This window comes from Halyomorpha halys, unplaced genomic scaffold (assembly GCF_000696795.3).
Source record: "Halyomorpha halys isolate HHAL.00 unplaced genomic scaffold, Hhal_1.1 Scaffold20.1, whole genome shotgun sequence".
NCBI classification, from domain to species: Eukaryota; Metazoa; Arthropoda; class Insecta; order Hemiptera; family Pentatomidae; genus Halyomorpha; species Halyomorpha halys.
The window spans coordinates 1,162,405-1,180,293 of NW_027110474.1; the positions used below are offsets into that span (position 1 = coordinate 1,162,405).

General features: G+C 30.3%; 1 protein-coding gene across 7 annotated transcripts in view; it reads right to left on the minus strand.

Annotated features, from left to right (window-relative positions):
* The window catches only part of LOC106681395 (uncharacterized), a 48,275-nt gene that overhangs the window by 10,940 nt on the left and 19,446 nt on the right, over positions 1-17,889 (minus strand). For 2 of the 7 annotated variants that reach the window (XM_067048664.1, XM_067048665.1), the window contains exons 2-8: positions 9,752-9,910; positions 9,279-9,473; positions 8,452-8,571; positions 6,643-6,696; positions 5,082-5,193; positions 2,883-3,006; positions 2,488-2,623 (exon numbers count right to left, since the gene is read on the minus strand). In XM_067048664.1, coding sequence (XP_066904765.1) covers positions 2,488-2,623; positions 2,883-3,006; positions 5,082-5,193; positions 6,643-6,696; positions 8,452-8,571; positions 9,279-9,473; positions 9,752-9,899 — 889 coding nt within the window. In that variant the 5' untranslated portion in view covers positions 9,900-9,910. Of the gene's footprint in view, positions 1-2,487; positions 2,624-2,882; positions 3,007-5,081; positions 5,194-6,642; positions 6,697-8,451; positions 8,572-9,278; positions 9,474-9,751; positions 9,911-10,026; positions 10,529-17,889 lie in introns of those variants that run through there. The other 5 variants (XM_014421706.3, XM_014421688.3, XM_014421731.3 and 2 more) reach the window with 5 other exon arrangements.

Here is a 17,889-nt window from a genome sequence, read left to right on the forward strand (position 1 = left end):
TATATATAAAACCTACACATACCAGACCTCATCTATATTGAGATGTATTCATCTATAACACTCTTATATTAACCACCCCTATCAGTAATTTCAGTAGGAATGAAATTCATTTAGTAAAAATTAACACTGATATCTAAGAAATGATCATTTATAATTGTACTTAGAAAATATGAAGTCTTAATTTGTCGAAATAGTTAAAATTAAATTTTGGAGTGAACTAAAGAAAGTCAAGCTCACACTCGATATAAAACCATAGTTGGAGTGACTAAATAACTGCCATCTGAACATTATAACATTCCTCTTTTGACAGTAACATCCATTTTAAATAATAAGTAAAAAATTTATTCCCAGACTTGGAACAACAAAGAAAAGAACTTTAAGAACAAGTACAGAATTTTAATGCAAGAAGTTTAAAGACAAACAGTAAAATTTTCAAAAACATTGGTGCGAAAAGCGTGCACATCTAGACCAAAAGAGTATCAGTAAAATCTTAAAATTTTGAACTTCTTGATAATTCATATTGTACCTGAGTACCCTTGGTAATATGAACTAACAGGATTCTACTGTACCAGACATAACAAAATGTATATTCAATTTAATTGCTTAGTTATACATAAAGCAGTTAAATTTTCTGGGATAGAAAACAAAAGGAAAAGAAAACAATTCAAGTGAGAATTTCAGAATTCCAGCCAGAAAGAATTGTCAATAAATATAAAGGGGCCTCTACATGTTGGCCGAGCCATGGCGAACTCAGACATACGCGAGCATGTGGATGGGTGGCTTGGCTTGGTTGGCCTAGGCTCGTTGCCGAGCCGTCGAGAGTCGGTTTTTTGGCCACAGATCAAAGGAGTTCGTGAGAGCGCTCGTGTAGCATCTACACCATTATTCTTTGTCTAGTTGCAACTGAGAGCTGTTAGGAGGTTAAAGGTGTTTGTTGGTACTTTTTATAATAAGTTTTATATTTAATCTTATTTATTTATATTTAAATTTACTTTTATTTTCTTTTTTTGTAATAAAAATAATACAATCCAAGTGCAATGGCTGAAACTACTAGTACGTCCGCCATGCTTGCCTCTCTGAATAACACTGACATGTGGATGGTCCGCTCTTTGTTTGGCGAGCATTTGTACGAGCCTCCGATCCGTGGCGAGCGGCCAACATGTGGATCCACCTTAAAAGTTGGTCTAATTAACCAACCTTGCACAGACACATTCCTAAATTTTGAATGTAACATATCGAACTTGTTTCCAAAAAAATTACAAACTAATTAATGTATGGTTTGATCAGGCCTTGATTAGATTCAGAGAACTCCATTATTGAAAATTCGACCCTAAAGATCATTCCTCACCTCATTTCTACTTCAGACAAAAGTAAAGCTCTTGTAACCATATTGAGTATAATAAGGTACCATACAATAAGGTACAGTGAACCTTCTTTTTAAAGTGGCTTAACAATAAACATTCTTCTTCCTAAATAAGTTATAAGACTGTTCATGTAACCTAGAGAGATACATAGGTTTTGATTTAAAGAGAATAAAGGTCTCGAACAGGGTTATTGATCTTCATGAGGTTAAATAAATAGGTACTAAAATAAAAAAACTATAGACTACATTAGGAAATTTTTTGTTATCAATAATGGCATTAATTGAATATTCAAAAAAGATTGAATCAACTACGTCAGAAAAATTATACATAAACAAATTGAAAAAGCTAAACATCATTAGAATCAATATATAATATTGTTTATTTAAAAAACAGAATTTGGTTCGGGTGCGGTCAAATAAAACTCAAATAGAAAATTGGTATTATTTCAAAATAGTCCTGACGAAGCCCTGCAACATGGGGTGAAACATTGGCTCAAATAAAAAAGTACACCAATTTACTATTTGAGTTTTATTTGACCGCACCAGGACCAAATTCCGTTTATTGATATATACTGTCAAATAGCAATCTTCTAAATATAATTATTATTTTTCAATGGCCTACTAATAGAAGTTAAAGCAGCTAAACACATTGTGTAAAAATCTGTGTGAAGGTGAATAAGCAGTTAATTTAATTCATAAGAAAAATTAATTTAAAACTCTAATAAAAGAGGCACATCTGACAAAAAAGACTGGGATTGCATAGAGGCAGCCTGTAGGATGACCCTGGTAGAGAAAGTAGATACTACTTGTACGATACTAACATTGGAATATATCCAACTCAAAACTTTTTTCAGAAATGCAACTAAAGTGAAATTACATGCTTATCCCTTGAACTGCTGATTCATAGAAAGTAACTTTGAAACTATATCCTTGAAAACTTGTAATTCCCAACTAACCATTTATTCACCACAAGTCATCCGACATTCCTTTATATACATATTGAGAGCGTTAAAAATAAAATATACACTCAAATTTACATTTCATTATATCATTGATATCTTGAAAATATATAAAAATCACTCATAATATACTACTATAATATATATTAACTGCCAATAACTTACCAACAGTAGTATATCTTACAAATGTTTCTTTATTCTCTAGCATGGAATCCACTGCCAGCTTTTCACAATACTGAGCAGTAATTATAGCGATTGTAGGCTGTTTTGAACGGATTATTGTAGGCATTTGCTTCACAATCTACAATTAGATCAGTAATTTCAATTAATTGAAATACATTTAAAAATATATATATTTATTTAAAATCACACTTAGAAAAAGGCTATAAAAGACATCAGCAATTACATCCTGCGCTTTCCTTTGTATATAATTTCTAATAATTAAGGTTGTTTAAAGACGAATGAACTTGTAATAAAATAGTCATAAGAAGAATATCTAATGTTTGACTTAAATAGAAATAACTGTAGCAAATTGTATATGGTTTTTACGAAAATCCTACCTGGATATCTTTCTCGTGTTGAATGATACGAGTAAATGCACCATGTTCCATGGCTTTCACTAGTCCTTTTTCTTTCAAGCTTTCTACATGTTTTTGTACGAGTGCTTCATCCCAGCCATGATCTCTAATAAAAAAAATGTGCAATTTTATAATGAAGAATTATGATACTCAATGGTGTTAAGGATAGTGTCACTGGCTGAACCATGGTAAAATAAGGTTATTTTTTAATTTTAATTTACAATGAAAATATACTGCTGTAGCTCTATAAGTATAAATATTATATATATACAGTAATGAAGAGAGTTAACCGGGTTAAAACGGTTAAGGGAGTTGTAAGGTTCAATATATGACCTGAGTTCATCTGCAATAAGGAGGGTTTTATCAATATGGACATCGGTGAACAAGCTTTTTATATCAAAAGAGGTAGATAAGGATGTAGTGATGGAAAATCGTGTAGGATAATAATTAAAACACCGAGATGAAAAGAAATGGGAACATCAAAAGTGTTATTCTGATTAAAGATTTGTAAAGAGACGAGTAGAAATTTATTGAACTTGACTGAGGGACAATTTCAAGAAGTGATAGAAGGGTTTGGATTTTAAATAGGTTTTGAATCCAAAACGGATTAAGGATCCTATGTACAGAAATCTTATTTCCTACAATGCTATTGCACTTTGTTTTTATGAGCTTTCCAAAATTCACAATCCCAGGAGCCCATTTATTCTATCACTTCCAACATTGATGCTCCCTCAGTTAAACTCAGCCAATTTTTACTGCCCTCAATACAGATTCTCATTCACAATAACACATGTGTCCACAATTTCTTTCACTTCCATGATCAATTATTACCGTTCACTATTCCTGGCCACTACATCCTTTTTTCTTCTCATATAAAAATCCTGTACACCAAAGTCTGAACTGACAAAGCCCTTCTTAACATATCAATGGAGTTTATAATAAGATTCTCCCTTTCAAGAGAAGGTAATATATAAAATGCCCCATCTTACCAGAGGTCTGGGGAGTATTTTCCTTCATGGGGAAAATATTACTCTAAGTAATAATAATATTACTCTAAGTAAGTAAAAAAATTACCCTTTTTCTAAATATATTTGGAAAACTGACCTCTCTAGATAACCCATATGTTTGAAACAAAAGTTAGCTATCTCACAGTTTATTATTTGGAAGAAAGAGATAACAATTCAGAACAATGACAACTTTCAAAAAATTTACTGTAAATAATTTTTCGTAACCATACGAAATCCCTGACATTTTCCCAACTTTCTAATTGATAGAGTCGGTTCCAATCCATGGAGATGCGTTATCTTCGTAAGGTGGAAGGAAGAACACGACGAGATAGAGTACAGAACAGCACCATATGGCCTCAGAGCTAAACCGGCTGAGAGCATCCTAGAGGAGCATAAGCTAAGGTGGTTCGAACACCTCCTTAGGAAGGACCAGGAAAGAACTGCCAAGAAGACGTATAAGACATGGGAAGAGAAGAAGGCCAAGAGGAAGACCATGCATTTCCTGGGAGGAGAGTGTTCAGGAGGCGTTCAAGAGGCAGGATATGGACTGGAGTAGGAGAAGGGAGATGGTCCAAGATCTAGACATCTGGTCCAGACTCTACAAATTATAACCCCACACTGCGCAAGCGGTAACGGAGATAAAATGATTATGATGATTTCTAATTAGTAGATACCTTCAGTATTTAGGTGTACTGAGGTTACCATATGTTTTAGGGCATAATGGAAATAGGGAAAAGGGAAAGAAGAAAAATAGTTGAAACATACTACGACTATTTAGTACTTACTGTTACTGTAAGTAAAGCATTATTGTAAACTGAATAAAAAAAGATTGTTATTAATGTGTGATTAGTTTTGATACACAGATTAACATTAATTTAAACATCGGTCTCGCTAACACTGGTTGAATTTGTGTATTGCAGCAATTAAAAAGATATAAGTATTTTCTAAATTACTTTATTACTTCAATGATAATTCATCGTTAAAAATTTTCTATTTTGAAATATTTTTTTTAATTTTTGACCAATAACCAATATTTCTACTGAACTTAATGATGAAGAAGTAAAATAAAACAATTTAAGTTTTAAAATGCAAAATAAATGAAATAAAGTAACCAAGAGGTAGTAGAGAACTTATAAAGACAAACTTTTAGATATGAGAAAACAAATCAACTTACTTAGCTAAATCTTCAATTGTAACAGGATGAGGATAGGCTGCTTCAATAAGTTCCAATATTTTCTTTTCTGTCAATGGTACCTCTTTTGATAGAATACTGTCATCCGTCGATACTGTTAAAAAAGAAAAGGATTATTTTATTTCTATACAAAGACATAATTAAATGACAAACTTCATTAGTTAAAATAGTGATATTATCAGGCAACATAAAAAATGCAAAAAAAAACAAAAAAAAAAACATAAGTAGCAGGAAACATTTATATTTATTATAAACAGTTATATAGGTATATATAACATAGATGTTAGACATATTACGAACGTAATTACTATAATGTAGATATAGCTACCTATTTCATTCGATAAAATTGATTTTTTTAAAATTTCAACATTTTTTATTTTGAATTGATAAAATACATATAAATGCAGCTCCAACTGCTCAAAAAAAAAAGAAAAAGAAAAAAAAGAGATAAAGTTAAATAAATAGCTGTTTAAATAACGAGTTAATTTAAAATAAATTTTCAGACTTAACTTCGACACTAAAAGAAATCTCACGAAAGAAAACAAGAACGGCAATGCCATCAAGATAGTAATTTTAGTACTTGCACTATAAAATGGCATATTAAGACCCAGTTCATTGCCCACTGACAGACTTAAAATAATTTTATGTCAGATCCAAAGCTCATATCTCAACCTGTACCTAACCCAACCTTAGTTGGTTTAGTTGGAAGGGTATAAATTAGAAAGAAAAAAAAAAAAGGGCTCAGCATCCAGTATCCTTTTCTCATATTACACACAGACCTTACCCTTCAAGAAATACTAAACACATTTTTTTCTTTTCACAAAAATGAAATTTTAAGCTATGTAATGGTTTTAACAATTTTTAAAAAAAAATAAAGATCAGTAGTTTAATTAATCTATTTATCAAAATACTTTCTCTAGTTTGTGTGAAAATCCAGACTGTTCTCATAAGAAATTTTAATTAATCATTGATAAAAATGAAAGACCTATAAGAAATACATGATATCTATTGTTGGCAAGTAGGCAACTTTTTTAAATAGAGAAGCTTTCATAACTTATAATCTACAGTGCATTTCTTTTTTTAAGAATTTATGAATGAATAATTAAGAGACAAAATAGTTCTTCAAAAACTATTAAGTGAACATACTGACATGCATATCTACCATTATTATTATTATAATTATTATTTTTTCCAATTATATTAAATACACTATAAACTTTTTTGAACTATTTTAAGAAATAAGCCAAATCAATGAATACAGTTGTGGTCTCAAAGGTTTTATTTATTTATTTAACATTACAAAATGCCTTCCTTATTCATATGTCTTCTTTCTACTCAAAATTAAAAAAAAAAAAAATTAAACCTTGTCTTGAAAATATAATTAATATAAAATAAATAGCAAACTACTTGCAGTAGCATTAACACAAAAAGTTATCATGCATATTAATAGAAACCTTTAAGACATAAAACAATTTATTAGGTGGAGAGGCAATATTGTCACATGTTATGCACACAGCTAAATAAAATATATTATACTTCCAACCTGACAGAGATCTGTCATATGTCTTCAAATCAATGAGCACGTAATTCGGCCTTGCTATAATAACATAAAACTTAGCTTTTTCATTGCATTAAATGATAAGCATTTGGTTTCTAATTGAATAAATTCCTATTGTATTTATCCAGAATCAACTTTATTATATATAACATTTGAAGAATGATAAAATGTTGCATTTAAGATTATTAATCACTTCAATAGAAAAAGAATAGTACTACAGTAAAACTTTGATTAACCATCAGTTGTTTATCTGTCACTTTCTGTTAACCCTCAATACAAAAGAACCAGTAAAAAGGTAGAGTTCACAAAATATAAGTAAAAAAAAAAAGAAAAATAATAACATAGTGTACAATAATACAAAGAATAATTAAATATCATCATCACAACTTGATACAGATCTTTACTGCATTAAGACATTGCCTCCTTTCCTCTTTACTTTGCACATGATTCTGTCAAGCTTTGGCTTATCATGCATCCTCAAACCCAAAAAATAATTTTTCAACTGGTCAGTCACCACTCGTTCTTGCAATATGCCCAGCCCACTTTTGGGCCTTTTTATTGTACTATATCCAGTTCCTGATATATTTGGTACAACTCTGCATTGCACTTCAGCCTATATTGGTTACCATCCTTCACTAAGTCAAACATTCTTCTTATGATTTTTCTCTTTAACACTTGTAAGCTATTAGCGTTCAAGTGCAAAAAGGGCCATGTCGCTGAGGCATAAGTTGACTGACCTTATCAAAGTTTTATACAGAGTGAGTTTTGTAGTTCTCGACAGCAAATCGGTTCTAATTGTTTTTGTCAGGCCAAAATAACATGCATTTGCTGTGGTGATTGGCCTATCTACCTTTGGGTTTGGTATATTGTCCATACTATAGACCCTATTTACAAATCCAAATGTATAACCACTTAGTGTAACAGTGTGTGGAGGTGAATGTAGGTGGATGGAAGTCTTACTGTAGAACGCATTAGGTAATCAAAGTTTTACTGTACATATCATTGCAAGTGATAAAGCTTAGAATTTATAAAAATTAAATTTCAGTAAATGGACAACATATTTTTGCTATTGATGAAGAACAAAATTAATGACCAAATATAGCGTGTGGCTAAATAAGATGTTATAAAAAGTAGAATGAGAATATTGAATTTGATATTTTAAAAATTAATAACCAGGCTGATACTTTATATAATTTAACTGAAAAAAAATACATTTTAATCATCTAATTCAAGAACATTTCGCTGAATATAAATAAATGAACTTATAAGATTGTTTAAGCAAATTATTTAACTAAGGATTTGTAATACAAATAATTTAAAATTATATCAAAGAAAACACAGATTTTCTAAAATAAAATACTTTAGTTATTCAATAGATCCAAAATTATACTTTTTTATGTTATAAAACTTCATAGTACAAAACAACATAATAGGTCAATTTTTTTTTCTCATTTGTAATAACTTTTTAATTTTTCAAAAGATATAAAACAATCTGTTGTGTAGACTGAAGGGAAAATATAAGAATTGTGAAACTTACACAGACTATGAAATATAATGTTGGACAAACTACAATAATGTATATACAGAATCATAATACCTATTTATTTATGATTTAGACATCATTAACTGATCATACTAGAAATGTTTCTTAATAGTGCCTTCATAAAATTATTATCTCAACCAATTAATACTCCTTATGACAGAAATGAGCACAAAATAGCACTTTGGATAGATATTAAGGCTTTAAACCAATTCTATGATATTATATTTATGATGAATATAATAAGCACTTACATGGCCTGACTGGTAGCTCCCTTGGCATTCCTAATTGTCGGAGTTCAACTTCAATTTTACGTATGGTTGGATAAACATTCTGCATTAGTTTCATGATGACTTTTATGAATCCCACATAATCTGCAACATAATATCTTTAATGAACAACTAAAATGGTGAAATTCATTCTAAGAATTAAAAATCACATTTTGAGTGGTTTGGATTCCAAAGAAATTAAATAAATAGAGTTTGAACTCATTTTTATAGTGAATTGTGACGTTCTTGGTTTAAATGGTTTTGATTGATGATATAGTACATTAAGACCTTTGAAAAATAATGAGAAAACAGGGAGTCGAACCAGTTTTAAACTTATCACCTTATGCATTCTATGGTAGCACAATATTCAAAAACAGATATTTTTAGATAAGAAGTATACTTCTAGATAGATAGAACAGCTTCTTTCTGATAAATATGTATAATAAAAGCGTATTAAGGAGCTCAACAATATTATGTCAGAACTTGATTTTAGTTTTGATAAGCTGTTACTTGGAATTATATCACTATTATTACTTTATTTTTCAGCTATCATAAATACTTTGTTTTGATTGACACTTTAATGAGTCTATTTTGATCATTTATTTTTGTAATGTCACAGCAACAAGAAAATTTAAAAATATTATAAAATGATTTAAACGTATATTTTTAAATTGAAGTTATAATTCGGTTACAAATATACCATTAACAAATGTAAACAAAACTGTGATTATTAATCAAAAAATAAAAGAACCTCTTATAAACAAAATGGAAGTAAAACTATAAAAATTAAACTAATAATTATTAAAACATACCTCTAGGAAATTTCAAAGGACTGACTAATTCTTTAAAGAACTCCTGGGCGACAGTAGGTCTTTCATGGATAGGAACATTAGGTTTGAACCAAAAGAACAATTTCCTACTTTCTTGAGTATGCAATCCAGTTTGGCCATTTACAAGAAATACCAAAAACTGCAGAGAAATCTCAGGAACGCCTGCCTCCTCTGTATCTAAACATAAATGAAAATATAACTATTCAATATTGGTGTCGGGAAAAAAGTAATTGCAATTACAATTACATTCCAATTAATGTAATTTGGAATGAAATTACAATTTTAATTAGTAATTTCTACTACTTGATAAACCACTGTAATTGTAACAATGGTCCAAAATTACAATCACAGTCAAATGTAATTGCAATAACTTTTAGACCAGCACTGTTCATTATGAAATACACTAAAACATTCAGTAAACAAAGATACATCATTAAAAAAACATAATTACATACCATTAACAGTTGCCACTTTGTTAATAACAATCCCTTTGTGGTCTCCTCCAGCAACGTGGACATTATTTCCATTCGGTTTGCCATTGGAAATGGCTTTCCTTTCAATAACTATTGTAGTCGAATTGGCACTTTTGGCCTTTGGCGTCATAATAATGTTTTCTGAAAAACATGAGCATTGCATATTTTACTTAACTTACACACAACTGAAACAATGTTTATATTGCTCAGAATTGTGTAAACATTAAAATATAAGAACTAAAGAAGGTATGTTTCACCTGTAAGTGTGTCAACCATTGTGCTTCTGTTTATAAGTAATTTAATGTTCTATGTGTAATTGATACAGTCACACACCTGTAACACTAATCACTAGAAAGATGATCTCAATTAGGATATTGAAGATTGAAATGAATATAGTATGTCAAGGAAAACAGGGTTTGGAACGCCTTGCTGGAGTAAAAGCTAGATAAAAATAACTCCTTTCCAGATTAAAGGAAAAGTCCAGTACCCGAAATAGAACGTATCCTATTCTATAAACCGCGCCTTAAAGTTTTTTGTCAACAATCACATTTGTTGATAAACAAGTATATTTAGCTAAGAAATATTTTCCACAGCAATTCTTTTCTTTGATGCAAAATAATTTAAACTTTCCTTGAGAGGTCTTACAAGATTACATTGATTCGTGAGATAACCACGACCGATACAGAACCTGGTACCACAAAACACGGCGGAATCACTAGAGCAACTGCTTGTTGACCTGACTAAACTATCCAAAGGAGCCGTGACTCACGAGTTACGTCAGTTCTATGACGTACTGTGAAATTGCAACCATTTCACCAGCAACAGGTCAAATCTATTATTCATGTATATATTATTAGCTGGGCACATCAGAGAAATGTGAAGAACTTTTGTAGAATTAATATAAATCATGATTGAAAATACTCGTGATGCACTGTGTAACTTAAATTTATATATATAGGAAGATGGTCAGGGTTGCGGTCACAAGTGAAACAAAAATAGTTTACAACTAGAACTGTAATCTTGTTATAGAAACAAGAACTGTAAAATTATATAAATTTAATATATGTATATATAGTTGACCGTAAATTGATAAATAGGAAGATGGTCAGGGTTGCGGTCACAAGTGAAACAAAAATAGTTGTAAACTTCCTATTTATCAATTTTTACGGTCAACTATATATACATATATTAAATTTATATAATTTTACAGTTCTTGTTTCTAACTAGGAATAATATATTCTAATTCAAATGTGTTAAACAATGAAAGTTTTCACCAAATATTAGTGATCAAAAGTCACGTAATTAACATTAACAATAGAAGTTGTATGTTATCCACTTTAACTAATATTCATGCCTGTATTAGTATTGAGAAAATTCAATTGAGATGGCAATAAAAAGTTGTGGGTATTCTTATTATCGCTGATTTGCTTTAATAGTGGCACCTATAACTAAAACTTTACATTTTGCCTCTGCCCTTGGCAGATTGAGAAGTACTCCATGGAATGTACAGTAGCTGTAACTTTGTGACAACACAACTAACTTTGGGAAAGTCTGAAGGAGGACCCCTGTAGAGAAAGTAACCCCAGGCTATTGTATTATACGGAAGGCTTGGTAGTTGTCTTCACTGCGAAGATTCCAAATCCAGGTCGGTAGGTCAGTATTTGACAAGTTAGCTTTGATCATATTTTTTACAGACGAAACCGGTGTGATTGGAATGGACCTATGGACCTATGGAGTGACTAGGGAGACTTCAAGTCGACCTACAAGGGAGACTTCAAGAATGTGGCTAGTTATAGAACGAAAAAAATTACATGCATGAACCCTATCGTTGGAGTTCATGATAACGGATAGGTATATATAGGCCAGTACACCTTTGAGAAGGCAGAATAATTTATCTATCTCAGAACTCAAGTGAACTCCAAAAATGACTTTAATCCTGAAATTCATTGTCAAATAGGTGCCACCATAGACTCCAGAGGCACCTTAAGAACAAAGAGGTATCTAGGACCACCAAGGAGTACCTCTTATCAGACCCGAAGATAAGACTATGAGCATGGAGAAAATGGAACATTCCGATTTCTGAACTATGTTACAATGTGAACAAGTCTTTTGTGACCCTTTGCCTATGGCTTTTATTGGCAGGCCACTAGCATACTGAGCATACAACGAGGCAGTATTTGCTCACTAGTAGATGACATCGTCACCGACATGTTTCCGAATGATCAAACAACGAAGACGAGAAGAACAGGATGTTCACTGACTACTACCAGGAAGAGAGCAAGAGAAGGAAGAAAGCATATTATTGAAAAATGGTTGAGTAGGAAGATGGACATACTGCCTAATCATTACTTGCGGAACTATTGATTGGGCATGGTTCGCTTAGGTTCTATCCAGCTCGCTTCAACTGATCGATCATCGTGCCCAACTTCCGACTTAATAAAAGCTATTTAAAGAGGCACGTTTTCCAAAATAATTCAAGAAAGTTAAATTTGAAGTTTTCTTAAATTTCAGAGAAAACTTTCCAAACCTGCTATAGGTTAGGAAATTTTAGATTTTATCCTTCCAACCTATATATAGTTATATATAGGTAGAGAGGGTAAAATATATATATAAAACTACTTATTTGAGTTGTCATCAAGAATAAAAAAACAAAATATAAAATAAGAACAGAAGGTTGGGGTGGATAATAAGCAATCGATTTTAAAATGAATTGAATATTAAGCAATAGATATTGGGCGTTTTGTTTATCAGTTTTTATTTATGTCTTGTGATTCTAAATCTATATAAATACACTCTTAGAAGTTTGTATTTATTTATAATGGTTGGGAACAGAGGCTAAAGTGGAAGACTTGTCAAAATTAAAGGATTAAGATATTTCATTTAATTTTTAAAATATTACAAAAAAACACATACATGTTTATTCATAGTGATTAGTCATATACTACTTCTGGCAACCTAATAAACTTTTTGATACCTATCTTGAATGAAACGAACATAATCCCGTTAATCTGGATCTTAATAAAAATTGTATTGAACATACTTCATGTTTCAATTCATTGTTTAAATAATTTCATTTAAAATAAGCACAAAATGTAAATATGTCCTTGTATCATTTTGGGGCATTCAAGAATGAAATATTCCCGTTGCATAATATGAAAATTACTTAATGAGAACGGAAATGAAAAGCATGGGAATTTTCGTTTTTTTTTTTCTTCTCATTCATGATATGACGAAACAGTCAACAAATTGATGACCATTCATTAATATTTAATATAAAATAATTATTGTGAAGCAACTTTTTACATTTATATTATTCGTTTATTATATTACATTCGGTCACTCATAATTTTATTATGAACGACCTCAAGTAAATGGCTTAAAACGGAGGTTTATAATTGTTTGGTCCAAGGAGAGTTTTGAGAGGGAAGGTTTTGTGGCTCACAATGCTTTTTTATTTTGTCCTTCCATTGAATATCAATGCACAAAAAAATATTGTGTGCATATTAAAACTTAAGAAGTAAATACACTAATATACAAATGTCCCTTACATTGCCTTTTGGCTTTTTAAGGTCAGTTGATGGGTCCGTTGCCTGCAGGTGTACTTACTGTGACCCAGTTCTGTCGTCCAATCAATGAGAAAACCCACCATTTTTTCTACAGCAAATGTTTTAGAGTATAATATTGTAATAACAAAAACTCTGATTAGACATTGTTTACGATCGCTGTACTTCACCTTATTGTATATTACATAAATTGACAAGCGAAAGAAAAAATGTATACATAGTTCATTGAATTGCAATATAAATTATTAAAAGGATCAGTTTAAAACAAATTATCCAAGTCTGGAATTAACAAGTTGTGATGGAAGCATGTTAACCAGACATTTCGTGAATACAGCAAAGAGTGCTTTCTTAGATATTTGGTTGTTTTTCTATCTTTTAAAATAATGCAGATTAAACGACACTTTTATTCGGAAATAATTAGATGATGCATATTTTCATATGATGACTATGTATGAAGTTCTAGATTAAAATTAAGAAATTATTCAAAAATAAAAATGAATAAAATAAAAAAAGTTCAAGAAATAAAAACCTTTTTGAAAGCTTTCACTTACCACTACACACACACATCCGTCCTCAAGTTTTGTGTAGGTTGGTGGGTTCATGTGGAAGATATCGCTATTTTTATGAAGGCGAAAATTACGATAATGTTTTTTTTTATTTTTCCGTTTTTATCAAAATTCGGATTTTAGAATTTCTCACGGTGGGAATAACAAATACAAATTTTGTTCCTGCCAAGAAAAAAAATAAAAAATAAAAATAATCGTTAGGTTTAACAAAACATAACGAAGTCGTAATGCCTTCGGGAAAGAGTGAGCCTCAGCTTTTCCCGTTAGAATAGAATATTTCTATTTTTCCTTTTTTCTCTGTTATTTATTCATAAAATTCTTTAATATTTTATATTTATCTATTGTTTATTATTGGTGACAATGAGAACTGTTTATTTTTTTCAAATAAACAAAATTAAAGATATATATATATTGTTGACCGTAAAAATTTAAATACAAGGAGATGGTCAGGGTTGTGATCAAAAGAGAAACACAAATAGTTTACAACTAGTTTTGTTTCTCTTTTGACCGCAACCCTGACCATCTTCTTATAATTAAAATTAAAGATACTTTAGAAGAAGATTTTTTTAAAAAGTCTTCATTTAAGCCATGTCAAATTATTCCAATAAGGATATGACCTAACTGATATTAAAGACCATTTCATTCTAAATTGACACGGCGAGTTTAATCAAAATTGTTTAAGCCGTTTACGTGAAAATCGAAAAAAATGTGAAAAATCGATCGTTTTAAGTGGCACTTTTGGTCAGTCGAGTTTTATCAAAAAAGTTTCCAGGACATACCGCCTTAAATATGAAATTTCAGTTTCTTAGGACGTTTCGTTGTCGAGTTAGGCACTTCACAGACAAACATACAGACTATTTGGCAAGACAAGGTGTTTTGGACCCAGAGGACCTCATAACATGTATTTCCGTCAAAAACTCGAATTCGATATTTTACAGGATCCTAATAATTTCTCTTACCAAAGCATATCGTGTTCATTAAAAATTAATTATTAAATAAAAATATTTAATTATTTTAACAGACTTTTGAATTTCTTTTAGCTTTATATTGAATGTGTAATAAGGGGAAGTATTGCGATCCTAAAAAATTTCGAATTGGAGTTTTCGACAAAAATACAAGTTTTGAGGTTTTCAAAATAACCAAGTTTTGAAAAATGGTCAGTTGTGTGTATGAGAGCAACCTAGCTTAAAACCGAAATATCTTGTCATACTGAATATACGTATTTAAGGCAAGTGTGTTGTTGGGATGTTGTAGCAACCTTTTTTCGATAAAGTCGACTCACCAGCTTATAGAATCGATTTTATACATTTTATCGTATTTATCAAAAACGGCTCAAATGGTTTTGATTAAACTCGGTATGTCAATGTAAAATTAAATGTTTAATTTCAGCTTGATCTTATCCTCATTGAAATAGTCTGACAGAGATAAATGCAGAATTTTCAATAAAGTGCCCCTCTAAAATATTTTAAATTTTTTAAGGGGGGAAATGGCTTAATAGACAGTCCATTGTATTAATTCTCTCCCGATTCCAATCATGATAAAATAAAAATATATAAAATCGATTCTATCATAATGAAGGTTTTCACGGCTTAGTTTTACGCTGTAAAAATTATTATATTCCTTTCAGGATAATGTTTCTTATTTAAACTTCGAGAAACCATAATAATACAAATTTTTACAGCTACAGAAAAATAAATTTTTGCCATGCAGAGAGGTCAGTGAAAATGCCTTGCGTGCACCGTACCAAATTCCCCAATTCTTAGCATTGAGTTATGAGTTTATGCTGCAAACTTCCTGGTTGAATATCACTTTGTTCCCATCTAAATTTAGATTGTTATTAGTCGGGTTTTCTCACACCTTAAAGATGAATGTTCTGATTGACAAGATTGGTTTGGGCATGCCCCTATTTAAGGCTACATAATGAGATAAAAAAGGAATTAGGTTAGCTGTAGAGGGTTCAATTTAAAGTCATTGTGTGATCTTGAAGCCTTCTATAACCGACTATAAATAACAGTGATGGACACATAACGTCCATATCTCAGCCATGATGCATTACTTAAGTATTCCGGGCTAGCACTGTGTATGCTATAGAGAGCGATTCGGTATTTATATGATTTTAAACTGTTAAAGAGAAAGGAATCTCTATCCTCAAATAGATATAAAATAATATAAATCCATAATATATATTGGTTGAACTTAATCAACGTAATGTTTTATCTGAGATTCACCACTATTTATTAACAATGGCCATTAATTGGTCTTTAAGTACAAACCATTATTGGTCATTATTTTATCATTGTCATACAAGAGTTTTCCAGAGAAAATAAAGTTCTTTCAAAAGGCAAAATAATAAATCAAACAATTTTCTTACTAGTACAATCAACAAAGGTTAATAACTAGTCTAGAAAATAAACTATCGACGTTCTCAACATTCAAAGTGTATCAAAGGGATTAATTTTCAATTACGTAGGGTTTACTAGATGGGAATTTACAAAAAAAATAAAATAATAATGACAATCAAGTCAAATCCCGTAAAGGAACGGTAAAGAATAAGGGATTAATATAAGGTTGGACTAAATAATAGACAATCGCCCGAAACGTTTCAATAAGAAAATAAAAAAGTAGAAAGTAATATGGATATTCCTTGAAAGAAAAAAATATCGAAGTTTCTTTACAATTCTATTTGCTTTTTGGGCAACGATTCCGAATTTCTGGTTGGTCACCTAAAAAATTGAAGTACACATTTCATATAAGATGGGCAAATTGACCGAAATGAATGAGGTGCCAATTTTTCAATAGTTCTATATGTTTTATAAGGAACCGTATATGAATTTTAGGTTTGTCTTCTACTGGCTACACAAAATAAAAAAATAAAATAAAAATCTTTTTTCAATTTTTAGCTTATCACTAAAAACGTCACCATTGTAAGATTGTATTTCCTCAATCATTTTGATTGATGTTTAATAATAATACTTTTCTTTTCTTTTTTTGATGTGAAATTGTTTAGTTTTTTTTTTTCTGAAAAGACCCTTTTTGAACCTTCAGAAACGCTAAACTAAATGATCTTGTTAAGTGTAATACTCAGAATCATTTTACAGCTTAAATTTAAGTTTTGAAAGTTTCACACCACATTTCTCGGTTATCAAAATAATAACCATTGGAATAACATTTTAGCCTTGGAATTCACACTACTTGCAAATATAACGGTTTTATTATTTTTTTTTTTTACATATCTAGCGGGTTGAAAATGAAATTAATAATAATAAGTAAAATATATAAGTTCTTAATATTGATATAAATATATGATTGCTTATGGGATATACTGAAAACATACTCTGAAATAGAAAATATAATAATTTATAGAAACCTCATTTTTTTTATCTTTCTCAAGACCAGAACAAACAAACATGTAATAGTCATCTAATTATATTACAAAATAATTAGGTCATATCAACCTTGACTCTACAGCCAGTCCTAAAATTAGTTTCATCTAATAGATTAGGCCCATAAAAAATATTTGTAGCACTACTTATAGTTATTATAGCTAGTTTTTCAAAAATTCAATTTAACTTCTTCCACTGCTCTGAAATGGTTAGGAATTGGAGTTGGAGCCCATTCACTATATTTCACAACAACTACTAAACGTAATGAACAACAAAAAATATTAATGAGACTTTAGCATAGTCCTATAAAAACGACTATTGATTGTTGTTACTAATACTGTAGATGTTCCTTGTTATATAGATGTTGAATCAAGCTGCGTTAAAAAAAGATTCATACATGCTCTAAGTTGTTTATAAAAAAATATTTTTTCAAATAACTATGAATCATCTCCTTTAACTGTAACTTATTTGCCGATTATGAAATTTTCTACACCATATATAACAACAAGATATAAGATGATAATGTTAACTTAGGATCTGGATGCATTATGTAAATACTCTATGCAGGTTTCCATAGAAACGACTTATTTTTATCTTAATGTATAAAA